The sequence below is a fragment of the Phocoena sinus genome, chromosome 6, assembly GCF_008692025.1.
Source record: "Phocoena sinus isolate mPhoSin1 chromosome 6, mPhoSin1.pri, whole genome shotgun sequence".
In the NCBI taxonomy this organism is placed as follows: Eukaryota; Metazoa; Chordata; class Mammalia; order Artiodactyla; family Phocoenidae; genus Phocoena; species Phocoena sinus.
Window position 1 is genome coordinate 102563 of NC_045768.1, and position 17073 is coordinate 119635.

The window sequence follows — 17073 nt, forward strand, 5'->3', positions numbered from 1 at the left end:
AGCTTTCCTACTAAGATCACGTACAAGGAAGAGATGCCCCTCTCACCACTCCTTTTCAATGCCATAGCGGAAGTCCTTGCTAACGCAATACGGCAAACAACAACAAACTATACAGATCGGGCAGTTAGACTAAAAACTTGTATTTGTTTGCAGATGGCGTGATCACCCATAGAGAATATCTGATAGAATCAACAAAAGAACTCCTGGAACTAATAACTGATTTTACCAAGGTTGCAGGATACAAGGTTAACACACAAAAAGTCAACTGCTCTCCTATATACCAACAATGAACAAGTGAAATTTAAAATTAAAACACAACACTATTTACATTAGCACCCCACCAAAATGAAATACTTAAGCATAAATCTAACAAAATATGTACAAGATCCCTATGAGGAAAACTACAAACTCTGATGCATGAAATAAAGGAACTAAATAAATGGAGAGATGTTCCATGTTCATGGATGGGAGGACTCAACATTGTCAGTTCTTCCCAACTTGATCTATAGATTCAATGCAGTCTCAATCAAAATCCCAGCAACTTATGTTATGGATATCAGCAAAATGATTCTAAAGTTTACATGGAGATGTAAAAGACTCAGAATAGCCAAAACTTCAATATTAAAGAAGACCGAAGTTACAGGATTGGCACCACCCAACTTCAAGACTGACTATATAGCTACGGTAATCAAGACAGTGTGGTACTGGGGAAAGAATGAACAAATAGGTCAACAGAACAGAATAGAGAGTCCAGAAACGGGCCCCCACAAATAACAGTCAACTGATCTTTGACACGAGAGCAAAGGCAATACAGTGGAACAAAGATAGTCTCTTCGACAAGTGGTGTTGGAACAACTGGACATCCACATGCCAAAAAAATTAATCTGCAGAGACTTTACACCCTTCACAAAAATTAACCCAAAATGGCTCATAGGCCTAAATGTGAAACTATAACACTCCTAGGAGATAATGAACAACTTTTGCTCTGTGAAAGACATCAAGAGGATGAGAACACAAGCAACAAACCGGGAGAAAATGTTTGCAGAAGACACCTCTGATAAAAGACTGTTATCCAAAATATACCAAGAACTCTTAAAACTCAAAAATAAAAGCAACAACCTGATTAAAAAATGGGCAACAGACCTTAACAGACACCTCACCAAAGAAGACATACGGAAGGTAAATAAGCACATGAAGATGTTTCCCAGCAAACGTCATCAGGGAAACGCAAACTGAAACCATCTGACACCATGACACACCTATTAGAGTGGCCAAAATCCGAACAGGGACAACACCAAATGCTGGCAAAGATGTGCAGCAACGGCAATTCTCATTTATTGCTGGTGGGAACATAACTTGGTACAGCCAGCTTGGCGGTTTCTTACAAAACTAAACATATTCTTGCCATATGATCCAACCATCACTGTCTTTAGGATTTAGCCAAAGGAGTTGAAAACTTATGTCCACACAAAAACGTGCACACAAGTGTTTGTAGCAGTTTTATTCATAATTGCCAAAATTTGGAGGCAACCAAGATGTTCTCCAGTAGTTGAATGCGTAAATAAACTAAGGTACATCCGGACAATGGAATATTATTCAGCACTAAAAAGAAATGAGCTACTAAGCCATGAAAAAACATGGAGGAACCTTAAATGCATATTGGTGAGTGAAAGAAGCCAATTTGAAGAGGCTACACACTGTATGATTCCAACTATATGACATTCTGGAAAAGGCAAAAGAACAAAGACAATGAAAAGATCAGTGGTTGCCATACGTTGATGGGAGGTAAGGAGGGACGAACAGGCAGAGCACAGAGAATTTTTAGGGCAATGAAAATATTGTGTGTCATGTTACAATGATGGATATATGTCATTACACATTTGTCCAAACCCACAGAATGTACAACATCAAGAGTGAACTCTAATGTACCCTGTGCACTTTGGGTGATTATGATGTGTCAATGTAGTTTTATCCTTGGTTTAAAAAAAAAAAAAAGCACCATTCTAATGAGAGATGCTGATAATAGGGAAGGCTATGCATGTTTGCAGGCAGAGAGTATATGGAAATCTCTCTACCTTCCTCTCAATTTTGTTTTGAACCTTAAACTGCTCTTTAAAAATTTGTCTCTAAAATTTTTTTCAAATAAAAAAATTTAAAAGTGGGCAAAAGATATGAACAGGCACCTCACCAAAGAAGATATACAGATGTCAAATCAGCGTATGAAAAGACGCTCAAGATCATATATCATTAAGGAACTGCAAATTAAAACAATGAGATATCAATACACACGTATTAGAATGGCGAAAATCCGAAACACCGACAATACCAAATGTTGGAGAGGATGCGAGGCAACAGGAATTCTCATTTACTGCTGGTGGGAATGTAAAAATGATATAGCCAGTTGGTTAGACCAGTTTCTTACAAAGCTAAATGTAGTTTTACCACACAATCCAAAAACCATGCTCTTAGGTATTTACCTAAATGAGGTGGAAACGTATGTCTACACAAAAACCTGAACATGAGTGCTTATAATAGCTTTATTCATAACTGACAAAATTTGTAAGCAACAAACGTGTCTTTCAATAGGTGCACAGATAAATAAAGCGTGGTCCATCCAGACAACGGAATATTATTCAGCACTAAAAAGAAATGAGCTACCAAACCACGAAAAGACACGAAGGAACCTTAAATGCACATGTGTAAGTGAAAGAAGACAATCTAAAGAGGCTACGTACTAGGTGACTCCAACTATAAGACGTTCTGGAAAAGGCAAACTACAGAGACAGTAAAAAGATCAGTGGTTGCCAGGGTTGGGGAGGAGGGGCCCCACCTCGACTCCCGTGGACAAAAACCAGGTGGGGACCCTCAAGCTAGTCCAGAAAGAATGAGACCCGGGGGCTGATTTCGGGAGTCTGGGAAGGCAGACACACTACTGCCATGGGAGGTGAAACGACAGAATGGACCAGGGAAAGCCTTCTTCCAAGGAAGCAACGAGGAAGGGGAGGCTCAGCGGGCAGAGCCAGCCACCCCCACTGTTGTTACACCTGGCGCTGTGCACTATCCATCGGCCCCAGGCGAGAGCCCCTGAGTAAGAGGGAGCGCCCGTTCTGTGCGTGGACACGTCTGCAGACAGGCAAGCGTGTGGCAGCACCTGGGCCTGCCTGAGGCTGAATCTTCATCTGGAATTCCAAGTCACCTCTGCCCCTGGGCATGTTTTTTTCTATCCTTGGTGTTCACAAAACGCCCGTGCGCCTGCGCATAATGTGAAGGGCCTCCTTTGTCACCTGCAGGTTGGCATTTTACTTACACTGTGCCCTCCGCGCCCGCACACAAGTCAGTTGTGGAGTGGCTGCTCCGTCACGACCTCACACGCGGTGTGAGGGAGGGAGGGGAAGAAAAAGGGAAGCTCAGGCAAAGGCCTGGGAGGAACTGCAGAGCCAGGACCATAAGTAAGTGGGTGGAATACCACCACCCTGAGACCCCCCTCCTCTCACCCGCTAGCTCCCGACCTTAGTCAGGTCTGTGGCCACAGTCCTTAGCAGCGTTTGTGCGACTGTGAAGAGCCGTGACCACGTTGCGGTCTGTCTTCCCGACGAGACTCTGAGCCCCGCGAGGGCAGCCAGTCCCACTCCCCGCTGCTGTGCCCCCTGCACTCTAACACCATGCCTGGCACTCACCTGGTAACTTGCAAATATCGCTGGAAGGAAGCAGACTAGAGCTTAAGTGACATGTAATAGCAACAGGGCTCCTCTGGGGCACTGGAAAGCAAAGGGATAGCAAGGCACAAATGCTGACAGCAAAGACTTTCCAGTTGGGGAACAATTCACAGAGGCAAGCTCTGTCCCCGGGTGGCTGTCATGGAGCAGGAGGGAAGGGGGAAGAGCAAACAGAGCCTGCACAAGGTGGGCCCTGCCCTGATGTTATGGGAAGATACTCACTGGAAACGACCGTGGTCTCCCCAGGAAGGCCAGTCAGCATCACTGGGATGTGCACACTGGTGCTCAGATCCGAGGGTTGACTGCCCATTCGAGTAACGTTCCGCTGATTATCTGCATCCTCGGGCTGTTCTTCCACCTTCTCTAGACAGGTGCTGGGCAGGGCATGCACAGGGCCCACACCCACTACCCCACTGGCCTCCAGATCACAGTGCGACTCCCTGCAACCAAGAATGCACATCAGAGTCTGACGAAGAGCCAAACTCCTATTCAGTCTGCAAAACCCAGCTTCTTAAACCCCTATCCAGATCAAATAAATCCCTGATCACCTCCTCTGTCATGGTTTTTATCACCCTATACATTTCTGTTTTTAGGTCTGAAAGGTAGTGACAGGGCTGACTCACCTGTTTGTCCCTGGCACAAGGCCAGGCATGGCTGATATCACGTTATGTGTACATAACAGAACTGTTTGCAGAACGAAGAAGCCTGGAAGAGGATGTTACCCTAAGCCACCCCACCTGGGGCCCCACCAGGGCAAAGGCTCAGCACAGAGCTCTGCACACAAAGACCGTGCCCAGGTCGGGCTGATCCTGAGCTGTGGCCTCTGGCTGCACGAGTTCTGGGTGGTCTGTGACCCATTGGCAAGCATGGAGACTGCTGGCCTCAGCCTAACAGCTCCTGTTACCCCTGGGTTCTCACAAAGTCACCGTCAGATCCTGTCCCAGCCAGGGACCGGGCTGGGCTGGCCTGGGATGGGGGTCCTTTCCGTCATGGCCGCATAACCCAGCCCCCTCCCATTCCACCATTTAGTCCTGTGGCCTCCTCAGGCTTCCCTCAGGCTCTCCTGACTCGCCTTGCTTCACGGGATTACACATTTTTCTCTTCTCCCCGGGGTACCTTTTCCAAGTCTCAGTGTCCCAAGCCAGTCCCAACACTTTCACCCGTAGCCTCCCTTCCTCCCGGGCGCCTAAGAGCTACGCTCCCCACCACGCCGGCCCAACAAGGCAGGACTGTCACCACTGCAGAAAGGGGCTGAGACAGAGGGATGGGCCTCCCGGCCAGGTCCGCGCACCCCTGACCTGTGTAACCCTACCAGCCTGCCCCTCACGGGCTGGTTGGCACGTCCGGCCCAGTCACCACTGCCCCCGCGCCCCCCCGCGCCCCGCCCCCGCGCTGACTCGCCTAGGCTGGTGGTTGCGGAGCTCCTTGTCTTCGTCCCTGTTCCCCACCTCGCCCTCCTTCTCCGCCTCCTCGTGCGCGGACGGCGCCTTGTGCCGCGTGCGGTGCCTCCGCGCTGGCTCCTCTCCGCTCTCCGCCTCCCGGGGGCCGGCCCGGGGGCCGCCGCGGTGCCGCGCTCGCCGCTCGCCCTTAGCCCCGGGCGCCGCGCCCTCCCTGCCCGGCTCGGGCACGTGCCGGTGCGGGCGGTGGCGCCGGGGCTCCCGCTCTGCCGCCTCCTCCGGGGAGCCGCGCCGGTGGTGGCGCCGGCCGCCGTCGGGTCCCGGGCCGCGGCCACGCTCGCTCCGGGCCTCCCGGGGGCCCGCGGCCTCCTTGCTGCGGCTGCGGCGCGGCTGCGCCCGCTCCTCCCGGGCCCCCGGCTCCCCGCCCTCCGCCTTCGTGGCGTCCGCCGTGTCCTGCTCCCCCGCCGGCGCCGGCGCCGGGGCCGCGGCCTTGTCCCTGTCTCTGTCTCGGTGCCGGTGATGCCTGCGCGGCGGGTCCGCGCCCTCGGCAGACTCCGCGCCCTCGGGCCGGGCCTTGCCCCCCGCGGGCCCCCGCGCGCCGTCCCGGCCCGGCTCCACCACGAGCGGCCGGTCCAGGTGCGTCTTCATGTCGGGCCGCAGGTGACGGGAGGTGGCGAAGCGCAGCCGCTCCTCGGCGTCCATCTCGCTGTACAGCGCCTCGCAGCTGGCTCGTAGGTTCTGCAGCCTCAGTTGGCTGGCCCGCTGCTCCCACACCGAGCGCGCCTTGGCCGAGTTCTGATGCCTGCTGTGGGGAGACCCGCGTGAGCCGCGCCCCCAAGCCGCCCCCCACCTCTCTGCCTCGCAGAGGAAGCCACGGATGGACACACAGCGATGGAGAGATGGCAGAGGGCGCAGTGGGGGGGGGGGGGGGCGCGGAGGGGGGCGGCAGGAGCCCTGGCAACCCCAGCAGAGTCGAGGGGCAGAGTTGGCGGCCGATACCCAGGGAAACAGACCTCATCCCTGCCCCCCCCGGGGGGCGCCCACAGATGGTGAGAGCCTCACCTGGGGGTGGGGGCTCAAGGCCGGGGGGCCAGGGGTGCAGAGCAGTGGGAATGACAGGCACCAGCATGAGGTGGCAGACAGGCTTCCCGGGCAGGTGGGCTGCCCGCCAGGAAGGCCAGAATGGGGCGAAGAGGGGGGCAACGTCCAAATGGAGCAGGACTGAGGAGGCAGGAAGCAGGCTGCCCGAGGAGGGGCTCCTCCATCTCCACCTCCAGGAGGGGAGCCACTGGCCAGAGGAAGACGGGGTGTCTGAGAGGGAACCCGAGAAGAGGCGGGTCGTCAGGAGCAGAAGGGACAGTTACCCAGGGAGCGAGGGGCCCTGGGGGCGGCTGGCCCTCGCCGGAGTCAGGCTGGGACTCTCCCTGCGGTGGTCGGCCCCATCTGGGCAGCTGCCACTCAGCTCAGTGACCATTTGCTGAATGCCCAGGAGCCCAGCAGGCAGGTTTGCGGCTGGACACTACGTCCTGTGGTCAGCAGTGCCCTCCTCTCTCCTGGCTCCACGGGGGCTGAGAGCCTTCCGGCGCCAGGAGTGGCCTGTAGTCCAGGCTCAGCCCTCACTAGACAGGCTTCTAAAGGCCTTGACCGCCCCCCAAGCTCACCCACACGGTCACAGGTGGATTCCACAGCCCAGGGTGCGTGGAAGCCCTTTGCATTCTGGGATATTTGCTGAACAAGACCCCAAAGTTGGTGAGCCGGCACCACCTCCTCAGAGGCCAGTCTCGTCCTGCAGCCCCTGGTGGTCTCGGGACCACTGTGGGGGGGCAGCAGTGGCAGCACGAGGACAAGGGTGGCTGTGACATCTGGGCCAGCAGCCACCTCCTCCAGCCCTCACAACCACCTCAGGGACTGGGTGCTGCTCTTGTCCCCATGTCACACTGAGCACAGAGGACGTGACTCACACAGGGTCCACAGCGAGTCACTGACGGAGCCAGGATCGGACGCGTGCAAGGGCAAGAGGAAAAAAGTGTCTAAAGGAGATGCAAGGCCTCCGCCAGACTCCAGCTGCACTGACCGCACAGCCTAGAGCCACAACCTGGGGGCCTTGGGGGCCCAGATGGGACAGGTCTCCACCCCCCGGCTCTGAGCCCCAGCCACTGAGCACCACGCTGAGTCCTGCCCCCAGGGTGGGGAGCCATTTCCAGGGAAGCACCTTGAAAGTAGGAGAGCGGAAGAGCCTGATGCCTGTCCTTGGGGGCCCAGACGGGGAGCAGGCACGGCAACGTATGGGGGACAGCGGTCAGCCTCTCTGACCACCTGCTGACTGGTGGTCAGCACACCTTCGGCTGCCACCCCAGGTCCTGACCTGCTGCCCCGTTCCCAAGGTCACCTGGCAACAGACCCACCTTCTCTTTCCTTGGCTTCAACCCAGAGCCACGGGGGACCTACCCATCCCCAGCTGACACCAAAACAAAGGGCCCAACTCTGAACTATGCCGAACCCTGTGAAGTGGACAGCAGCCACCAGGGGCGCTCCCCAATGGTGCAGGAACCCGTGAGGGCTGACGGCCGGACACTGGTCAGGCTTCCCCATCAGCCCAGCAGGCCGAGATGGGCCTGGACTCAGAGCCACTGGGCGGCAGGTGGTGGCCTGCTCAGACCCAGCCATGAGCCCTGGGGACCCGCCTGTCAGAACAGAAACAGGCAGGCAGTAAAGACGATGGGGACGTGGTAGCTGGTAGCTCAGGAGGAACGGGCTCTGCCCTTAGCCTCACCCTCAGACGCAGCTCTGTCTCACCCAGGAACCAGCTCAAGTCCATGGAGAGGCGGGGTGCCTGCTGGACTAGAGGCTGCGTGGGGCTGGCAGGCGCCCCTCATAACTTCCCAGGGGCGGCTCTACCATCCCCGCTCCTGCTGGGTGGCTGCCTCTCTGGGCCTCACGCCACCCGAGACTGTCTGCGCCTGCCCAGCACGCGGCGGTGCTGCTGGCTGCCTCTCTGGACGTGTCTCTGCCTCTGTGCCTTGCTGGGGGGCGGCAGCCTGCCCCCCACCTGCTTGCTGCTCTGTCCCTGCCCTGCCTGGCATGTGGCGCAGCGTGGCCAGCGCTCGCCTCTCACTCTGTGTCTCCACCGAGCTCCAAGAATGTGCGGGGGCGGGTCAGGCTCTGACCCACAGTGCAGTGTGGCAGAGGACTATGACCCAGGCGAAAGCCTCGTCTAGAAGCACTCCCGAAGTGGGCACAGGGAAGGGCCCCCCCCCGCCCCACCGCGTCCAGCCCGGCTTGCAGGCAGAGCCCGGCTCAGCCGCCCTGACCCAGACGTGCCGACAGGACTCAGAAGGAGCCTCTGTGGCGAGGCCCTGCTTTGAGGTCTCCTTGCTGAGAAAGTCAGTCTTCCCTCAGTCACCCCCAGCTGTGACGATGTGGAGCAGCCCAGGTACAGCAGCGCTGGCACCTACGCCCGCATCTCAGGCCACCCGGGAGTCAGTCATTCAGGATCCAGCCTTCTTACCCCGTGGACGTCGGGGGCCCAACAGCCAGCAGGTCCGCGTGCTCGTGAGAGCACCGAGCCCAGCTCTGTGCTGGCCAAGTAACAGGGGCCAGGGGTTCAGGGACGGCAGTAGTGCCCGTCACCACCAGGACACGGAGAGGGCACCTGGCCATCTCCAGGGACTTCTCACCTGCAGAAAGAAGCCCCTGGGGCAGACTGGTGTCACCCCCAGCAGGGCCACGCTGGGGTTTCTACGGCTCTACCTCAGGCTTTGGCTGGTCTCCGGAAGCCTCACGAGCAGGCAGAAGCTCTGCTCTCGCGAGAACAAGACTTCCGAAGGGTCCCAGAGACACCCCCTCCCCAGCAAGGCAGGGTGGGGCAGGAGGACCCCACGGATGTCCTGAGCCCCTGAGCAACCCTCTACCTCATGGGAGCCACAAGGAGACAGCCCCAGTGGCACCCAGTGGTGGTCACCTCAGGAGAAGCAGATCTGCTCAAGACACCAGAGTGACAGCACAGGGACAGACAGGCAGGAGGACAGAGATCAGGAGGGAGAGGAGGAGGGGCTGAGCCCAGAGAGCCTGATCCCACGAGCAGGACGTGAGGGCGTCAGGAAGTGTGCCCGCCGTCCCCGGCCAGGCTGCAGGACGTGGGCCTGGAGCTGCCCCCTGAAGCGAATGACTTGAAGTGGGAAGCAGAGTTAGGGGCGGACAGAAGGCGCTGGCGTGTAGTTATCACGAAGCCATAGATGGAAATTGCAGCAGAGAGACTCACGGTGAGGTTACGCTGGAGACAGATGAGCTGCGAGATACAGTACCTCGAGTTTGCTTTACAAAACTGCACATGCAAAAAACAAAACAGAACAAAAGTGAGAACACCAGAGAGTTCTAAGAGAGGCTAGAACGGTGTGAGCCGCGCCGGGTCAGGGCACAGGCTGCAGTGTGCATCCAGGCAGGAGGCCAGGGATGCTTCTATCAGAGTGAGGCCGGCCGAGACCTCGGGGTAAAAGAGAAGATGAGAGCGAAGGAGCGCCCACGGAGCAGTGACCCCCACGGCCGAGGGCAAGAGCGCCATCTTGGGCCGTCCAGCGCAGCTCTGCGCACACTGCCCTGGAAGGGCAGGGGGGCTGGAAGGAGCGGGCACCACTCGTCCGCCATTGTGATCAGCCCCCTCACCCCCGCCAGACCTGGCGCCCCACTCCCCGGGCGCCAGGGAGGGCTCACCCCGTGGTCCCCTGGCCTTCGAGGCGGAGCAGAGCCGGCTGACACAGGGGCCCTACCTGCCTCCGGCCTCACCTGGGCCCTGCTTCCTGAACACCGTGCTCAGCCCCCAAGCCGCCCAGGCCCCTCAGCTCCCCAGGCTCTAAGGCACTGCCACCAGGTCACCACCAGCCTCCCCAGGGGCAAACAGGTTCTACCACCAGCCCACCTTCCCTTGAGTGTCCTTCTGGAAGTGTCTTTCTGGAAGCTTTTCCAAAATCAATAGAGAGAAACCATAGGTCTCTTTACAGTCATTTCCCTCCCAGGGGAGGGCCAGGTGGGTCCCCAGCGCTGCCTTCTCAAGGTTGAGTCGACAAGCATTTGTGAGGAGCTCAAAGCAGCTCACCTGCCTGGCCGCCCTGCGTGCACACAGGCATGTGTGTACAAGAGAGTGGGCAAAGCGGTGTGCATGGCTGAGTGTGTGAGCTTCTGAATGAGCATGTGAGCTGGTGTGTGACTGAGACCGTGAACATTAAGAGAACAAGGATCAGAGCAAGCGTGTGTGAGTGTGAACCCGCGTGTGGGAGCGGCCGTGGGCACCGGCACTTGTGAGTCCCAGTGACGTCGAGGCCGACACAGCCGAGAGCCAGAAGGGCCGCATCAGCCTGAGTGTCCTTCCCTCCCAGGAGGCTGAGGGGACTGTCCCCTGAGGCCAAGGACACTGGAGCCCCAGTGGCTCTAGGGGACTCGGGCGCCCCTCTGAGGAGGGTCCGTCACAGAGCCTCCGTCCGCTCGGGCACGGCCCATGGAGCCGCTCAAACACCACGGACACAAAAGGCGCCCTGAGCATCAGAGGCTCACAGCGCACGTCTCGACCAGGCCCCCGTCTCACAGACCACACAGCACCGCTGCGGGAGCAGGTCAGAGCGGGGCCCCTCGGAGCCTCTCGCACCACCTCAGAGGCTCGGGCAGAGAAGTGAACACGGAGAGGCTGCTGCTGCCAGCAGAGCAGGGAACCGTTGGGGCAGACGGGACAGACAGGCGCTGGAGCACAGCTCCTGCCCGCAGATGTCTCAGCTCGATGGAGGAGAGCAAACAACCACGCACAGTGGTCCTCACGCCCCCCACCCTCCGCACCTGGGAGTCACGTCAGACCCACTGTGCATGCAGCGGAGATGGGCCGAGGACAAGGCCCAAAGCCGCGTCCCGGGGGAGGCCGCGGGACCCACAGCTGGCCCAAGAGGGGGACGCAAGGGCCAACGCCTGGACATACCCCAGGTTGGCCGTGACAGGGATGGGCCAGCACCGAGCTCAGGGCCTGCTGTGAGGGAGAACACCAAGTGTCCCCCAGGCCCCGGGGATACAGCCTGCTTCCTGCACAGCAGCGTCCCAAGCGGGGACGGGGGCGGAGGGAGAGGAAGGACATCCAGACTTCCCTCTCTGGTGTCCTGACAAGCTCCCCGTGGCTGTGCTGAGGGCCCCTCCCCGCTTAGGTCCCAGCCCAGGTGGGAGTGGACACCCTGCCGCACATCCCCAAGGAATGGGCAGCCCTGAGCAGCAGCAGGGGACACAGGACACCACGCTCCCCTCCGGAACAGCAGGAAGGCAAAAGTTACACAGAAACTCCACAGGGCCCACGTGAATAAATGGGTCAGTCACCAACCACGTCCTCTACGCAGACCGCCAGCAGCTTACGCAGCTCAGGAAGTAACCGGGTCACAGCAAGCCCGGGACCAAGCAGACTGAGCAGGTGCATTGGCCAGACAACAGAACTCCAGAACAACTGGGCACTGAGCCCCCAGCAGCTGTGGAATGATGGCGGCTGTGTCCTGCCTGCCTCCTTGCAGGCCCCCTGCACCCCTGCCTGGACTCCCAGGGCCTGGGACCTCCCTTTGCTTCTCCTCCCCCAAAGGCCAGCACTTTCTGCTCACCTTAGAGACAGGTCCTCTGCAAACGTCCTCCTAGAAAACAGGCCATGGCCCTGTGACGTCCAGGCGAGACTGGGGCTGCTAAGATGCACCCTCACCCGTGCGTGTACACACTCCCACCCCCACAAACGCATCCACGTGCCAGCACACTCTCAGCACCAGTGCCTGTGTCACCACAGACGGGCCTGAGGTGCTCCGGCCACGCAGCACTGTGTCCACGGGAGAGGGAAGCAGCTGCAGAGCGGGGGCCCGTGGAGCAGCGTGGGGAGTGGGAGCCGTGGCGGGGGCTGGCGAGCGGGGCGGAAGGCAGGGGCAGCAGCTCCAGGGTGGGCTCAGCCTGGCCCCGAGCCCCTCTGTGCTCTCTCACGGCCACCCAGTGACCGGGATTGGGCCGGACTTTCCTGCCTCCTTCCCCGGGGGCCAACGCCCCCCAGCCCACCGTGGCTTTTGGCCCTGCGCCGGGGCGTTCTGTCCCAACTCGGAAATCCATAACGCCCCCAGCAGCGCTCGCAGCCGGCTCTGGGCGACCAGAGTCCCCGACGGAAGTCTAGGCCCCGCCTGCACCTCTGCTCATCAGAGAGGCCTCCTCTCGACTCCTGTCCCAACACCAGAACGCGATACTATTGGGAACTGCATTAAGTCTCTTGGGCTGCTGAAGTAACCCCTTGAATCTTCCGGCTCACAGAACACACTTCTGAAAGGCGGTGTGTAAGGCAGACACACCAAGTCCCTGGCGCTGCCCAAGACTGTCCAGGGGGCCACCTTCCGTGGTCACTCCCACCCACGGCGTTGCCACACCGCGCTCTCACCCCGGCGGGGAGAAGCGGGGAGGCTTTACTTGGTGGTCTCTTTGCTCAAAAGTCCCCGCAGGGGAGGAGCGCCATTCCCCCGCATCTCAGCTCCTGGGAAGGGGCTGTGTCCTAACAGCTCCAGCCAAGGCGAGGGCCCCTGAGGAGGCCCCGGGGGAGCTGGACTCTGCTCCCGCCACCGCCCACAGCCCACTCCGAGAGCCTTACGCGGCGATGGAGATGTTGGCGGCAGACATGGGGCTGACTTCAGCCACTTCTTTGGCCTTTTGCAGAGCAAGCTTCTGGTTGGCTGCTTCTTCCATCTCCTCTTCGTCCTGTTTGGACAGACAGAAATATGTAGCTAGCCTGAGAGTGCTGTGTCCACTCCGATGCCACCAGCTCTTCCGCCTGGAGCCTCCTGAGCCAGCGGGGCCAGGAAGCCAGCTCCCGCCTTAGCACGACCCACCCACGCTCCAGACCGCCCTGCTACGCCCACCTCTGCAGGCAAGAGTCCCCAGGGTTTCTGTGTCAGCACCCCTTCCCAGGGCGCTCACAGCTGACAGCCCCACTCCAGAGCTCCAGCCCCAGGGACCCATTTCCATGTGTTAGTCTTTATTCCATCAAAATGCAAACCCACCCCTCCTTTATTCCCACCTGCTCCCCCGCCACCCAGAGCGCTTGTCACACTGGAACGAAGTCACCTCTTCCCCAGGGTGCTGAGCCAGGGCGAGGGGCAGGCGCCCCACCCTGAGCCTGGGTCCCTGCCCTGCACCACCCACACGAACCATCACCACCAATGTGCCTAGCAGGGCCACCTTGCAGCCTTTGAGCTTTTCCACCTGCACTCATCGGGTCACATCTGTCTACCTGTGACCATGCCTGGCCCTGTGTTCCCTTCCCCACTGAGTTCCTGGAGGAGCCCCACGGCTCTCTGCCGCCCGGGATAGCATGTGCTCATGTGTGCGCGCCTGCAGACACCCTGCCCCGCCTCTGCCCTCTCCATGGGAAGGGAGTGGACATCCAGACAGACCCTCCAGCCCTGACCCCACGTCACTAGGCAAAACCAACATGATCTGCTCCTCAGATCTAGATAAACAGCTCTAGGCTGAGTCTACCAGCCCTGGGAGGGAAACCAGTCTCTGTGCCGTCCAGCTAGATCACTGGGACCACCCTTATATCCCCCATTACCCCAATCCCGGGCCCACCTGGCTCCCCTGGGAGCTGGCATTCCCAACATGTCCCAAAATGTCCTTGAATCTGCTTTTAGAGGCGTAGCAATGGCAACTAAGCCCCCTATTAGCTGTCTGAAGACTTCCCACCATAGAGAAGAGACACTCAAACTTCAGGCCTCAGAGGGGAGGCAGAGCTAGACCCACCACAGAACACCCTAGAGATGTCGTTCCTCCAGCTATGGGCTCCATCCTGGTTTACGGCCCTCAAGTCACTCCAACTGGTGTTCTACAAACAAACTCGATGTGAATTTATTTCCACTTCAAAATAAATGATGCTACCATATATTTGTGGGACTGTAAAGGAGGGAGTGTCCGCCCTTTGGTCTCTTGGCCAGCCCAGGAATGCCCCATAGCCTGACACAGACAGGCGTCCACCTGCCCCAACTCCCAAAGCAAGGAAATTCCTGAATTAGGGCAGTTTGCCCAAAGGGGCCACCACCTATGGTCTGTGCATGGATACAGGGCCCCAAGGACATGGCCTGTCAGTATGTCCTCACCCACTGACAGCCTTGAAGGGGCAGTGAGAGCTTTGAACTCAAGCTCACCCAGCCCAGGACGATGCTGCTGGGCACCCCTAGCTCACGTGGTCCTGTAAATCCTGACCCCAAGAAGTGCTCTGTGGTTGCACGGGTCCCCCCAGCCAGAGCCTTGGGCCATTCTCCAGCCCCTCCTGAATGGCAAGGTTCAGTCTAGGAGCTGGCTAACAACAGAAATGGGCACGCCAGTGGGATTCCCAATCCTCAGAAGCCAGCACCCAGAAGAAGGGAGGAGTCCAGACCCACAGGCACTGCCCCAGCCCAGCTAGGGGGTGGGGGGAGGCACACTGCACGGGCCGCCCCCGTGGAGCACTCCTCGCAGGGAGCCGGGTGGGGCAGCAGGGCACCTGTACAGCACACGCTGTCAGGACCACTGTGGCACACCTGCATCTCTGTTGCCTGCCTTCCTCAGGGAAGGCCCGAGTCAAGCCCCAGAACGGGGACAGTGTTAAGAGTCTTAGGATGTGCTAGACCGGAGTGGGTGCAACACAAGTGGGAGGCTGTCAGGGACGGCGGGCGCGAGCGCACAGACACACACACACACACACACACACACACACACACACACACACGTGCGCGCACAGGCATAGGCCCGGCGTACAGAGCAAGTATGCGCGTGCCTGCAAGGAGCAGAGCCTGCTCAGAGCCCCTGACCAGCAGGAGTGCCCTCTGCACCGGGAGCCGGGCTTGTCAAAGTGCCAGCCTGAGGCTGAAACAGCGGGCTGCCTGCACTGTCCAGGGCAGAGAGGGTGACGGTAAGCAGGCAGGGGGTTGTGCCATCTGAAGGGAAACCACAGGGGAGACACGTGTAATCACGTCCCCCACCAGGCTCAAGGATGAGAGATGACTGTTAGACGACTCCCACTGGGTACAGCCTGGAAAGAAAGCTGTCCTGCTGGGGCATGGGCTTGCTGAGAACAGGCACTGACTGCTCCCCCAGCGACAGCCTGGCCCGACTCTGAGGACCGCGCTGCCCAGCGCCAGCCTGAGCTCAGCCAGCCACACCGGGAATGACCACAAGGGCCCCTCAGTGCCCTCTGGGGTCTTCAGACTGGATGGCCCCTAGGCCCACCTCCTGATGCGTCTCGCTCCTACGAGGACACAGCCCACTCCGCACAGAGACCAGGGCAGCCTGGCCCCCATCTTCCAGGCCCCTCTCTGGTCTGCGCCATGTCATCTGCCACCAGCTCCCACACCTCCTCCTGCCCTTCCGGGTGTCCTTCCCAGGTCTGGGCTTCCCGGGAGCTGCCCTCGTGCCCATCTGCCTTCCCAGCGTGCTCTTTCTGCCTACCTCCTCGGTGCCGCTCCCCACAGCCCTGCCTGTCCAGGGCCTGGAGGAAACACCCCTGGACGGCAGTCACATGGCCCTTAACCCAGGTCCTGGCCCTCCTCATGGCTCTGCAGCCACATCCAGAGCGACACGGACTGACCCCCCACCCCACCCATACCTAGGCTGCAGGTGGGTCCCTACCTACACACCTTGGTCAGTTCCTGTGCGTTGGCAAGGTTGTCCACGGCGATGGCCAGGAAGACGTTCAGCAGAGTGTCTGGTCGGCTCCAGCTAAGGAAGGGAAGCCCTCCGACCCACAGCGTCTCCCAGGCTCAGACCACGGCTCCCTCTGACAACACAGGGGCCCATCTCCCCAGGGCCTGAGCAGCCTCGGCCTCCTTCCTTGGTGTCCACATGCCCCCACCCCCGGCCCTCCAGCCCTGTCAGCCCGTCAGCCCCAGACACAGCCCAGCCCAGCCGCTGGGTCCTGAGGGCCCCTGGCCTCCACCCGGCCTCCTTCATGCAATGCCACATCGCCCGGCCTCCTCGAAAGCCCACACCACCCCTTCCCCCCGCCCCCTCTTCAGGGCCGACGCTCCAGGCCGGAAGCTCGCGCTGTGTTGGATTGATCTGCCTTTGCCTCCTAGGAGGGCACAAGGGCTGCCCGCTCTGCCCCCACCTCTCCCAACAAGCACCCAGGCTGCATGTGGGCTCTGGCACCTTTGGGTCCCACGAGCAGAGACCACCGACGGACCAGCTTCCCGGCAAGGCTCACGGACACGTGCCTGGCTTCGTTCCCACCTTCCTTTACCAAAGCCGAGTCCTGGGACCCCTCCCTCGAGGTGCCCCTCCTCCAGAGCAGCAGGGGCAACATGCGGATGGCAGATGCCACGGGAGTGCCCAGCAGGAGGCCGCCGCCTTCAAAGCCTCCTCCCACTGTGCCCCCTGGGAGCCGCGACAAGGTGCTCCTATGGTCCCCAGTCAGAAATGAGGAAACAAAGGCCACAGAGGTTCGGTAACTCCCCAGGGTCCCAGGGTCAGGGGGCCCAACGGCCCTGCTCTGCCCATCTGAACTCTGCAGGCTCAGGCCCTCGCGCCGCCGCTGACCTGAATCCCTTCAGGTTTCCCATCGCTGGAGCCACCTCTCCCAGCCTCAGCGCCAGGCAGCACTGTCCCCCCTGCGCTGCCCCTCCCCCTGCCCCCGCCCTCGGTGCCTCACCCCTGTAGCCCCCGCAGACCCAGGCCCACCCTTGGCCCCCGCGGGCGGGTGCCCTCCCGGTCACCTAGTGCCCTGCACACTGACGATGGGCAGGCAGTCCTTTGCCATGGGGTGTCCTCTGCCCGCTCAATGCCAGCTGCCCCTTCCCCTCAGCTGTGACAGCCGAACCGTCTCAAACCCTGCTGGTCCTGGGACAGACGCCCAGGGACAACCCTGGGCCCCACGTTATCCCAGCGGCTCTGGGCCAGTGCCACGCTCAAGCAGCCGTCGGCTCTGGGTGACCCCTGTGCGTCAGGCCCCC

The 17073-nt window shown here is 59.6% G+C and overlaps 1 protein-coding gene across 1 annotated transcript in view; it reads right to left on the bottom strand.

Moving 5' to 3' along the window:
• The window catches only part of CACNA1B (calcium voltage-gated channel subunit alpha1 B), a 196066-nt gene that overhangs the window by 86283 nt on the left and 92710 nt on the right, over positions 1-17073 (bottom strand). Inside the window, 4 exon segments of the mRNA XM_032634862.1 lie at positions 3939-4156; positions 5118-5918; positions 12744-12850; positions 15763-15830. Of these exon segments, the coding sequence (XP_032490753.1) occupies positions 3939-4156; positions 5118-5918; positions 12744-12850; positions 15763-15830 (1194 nt within the window).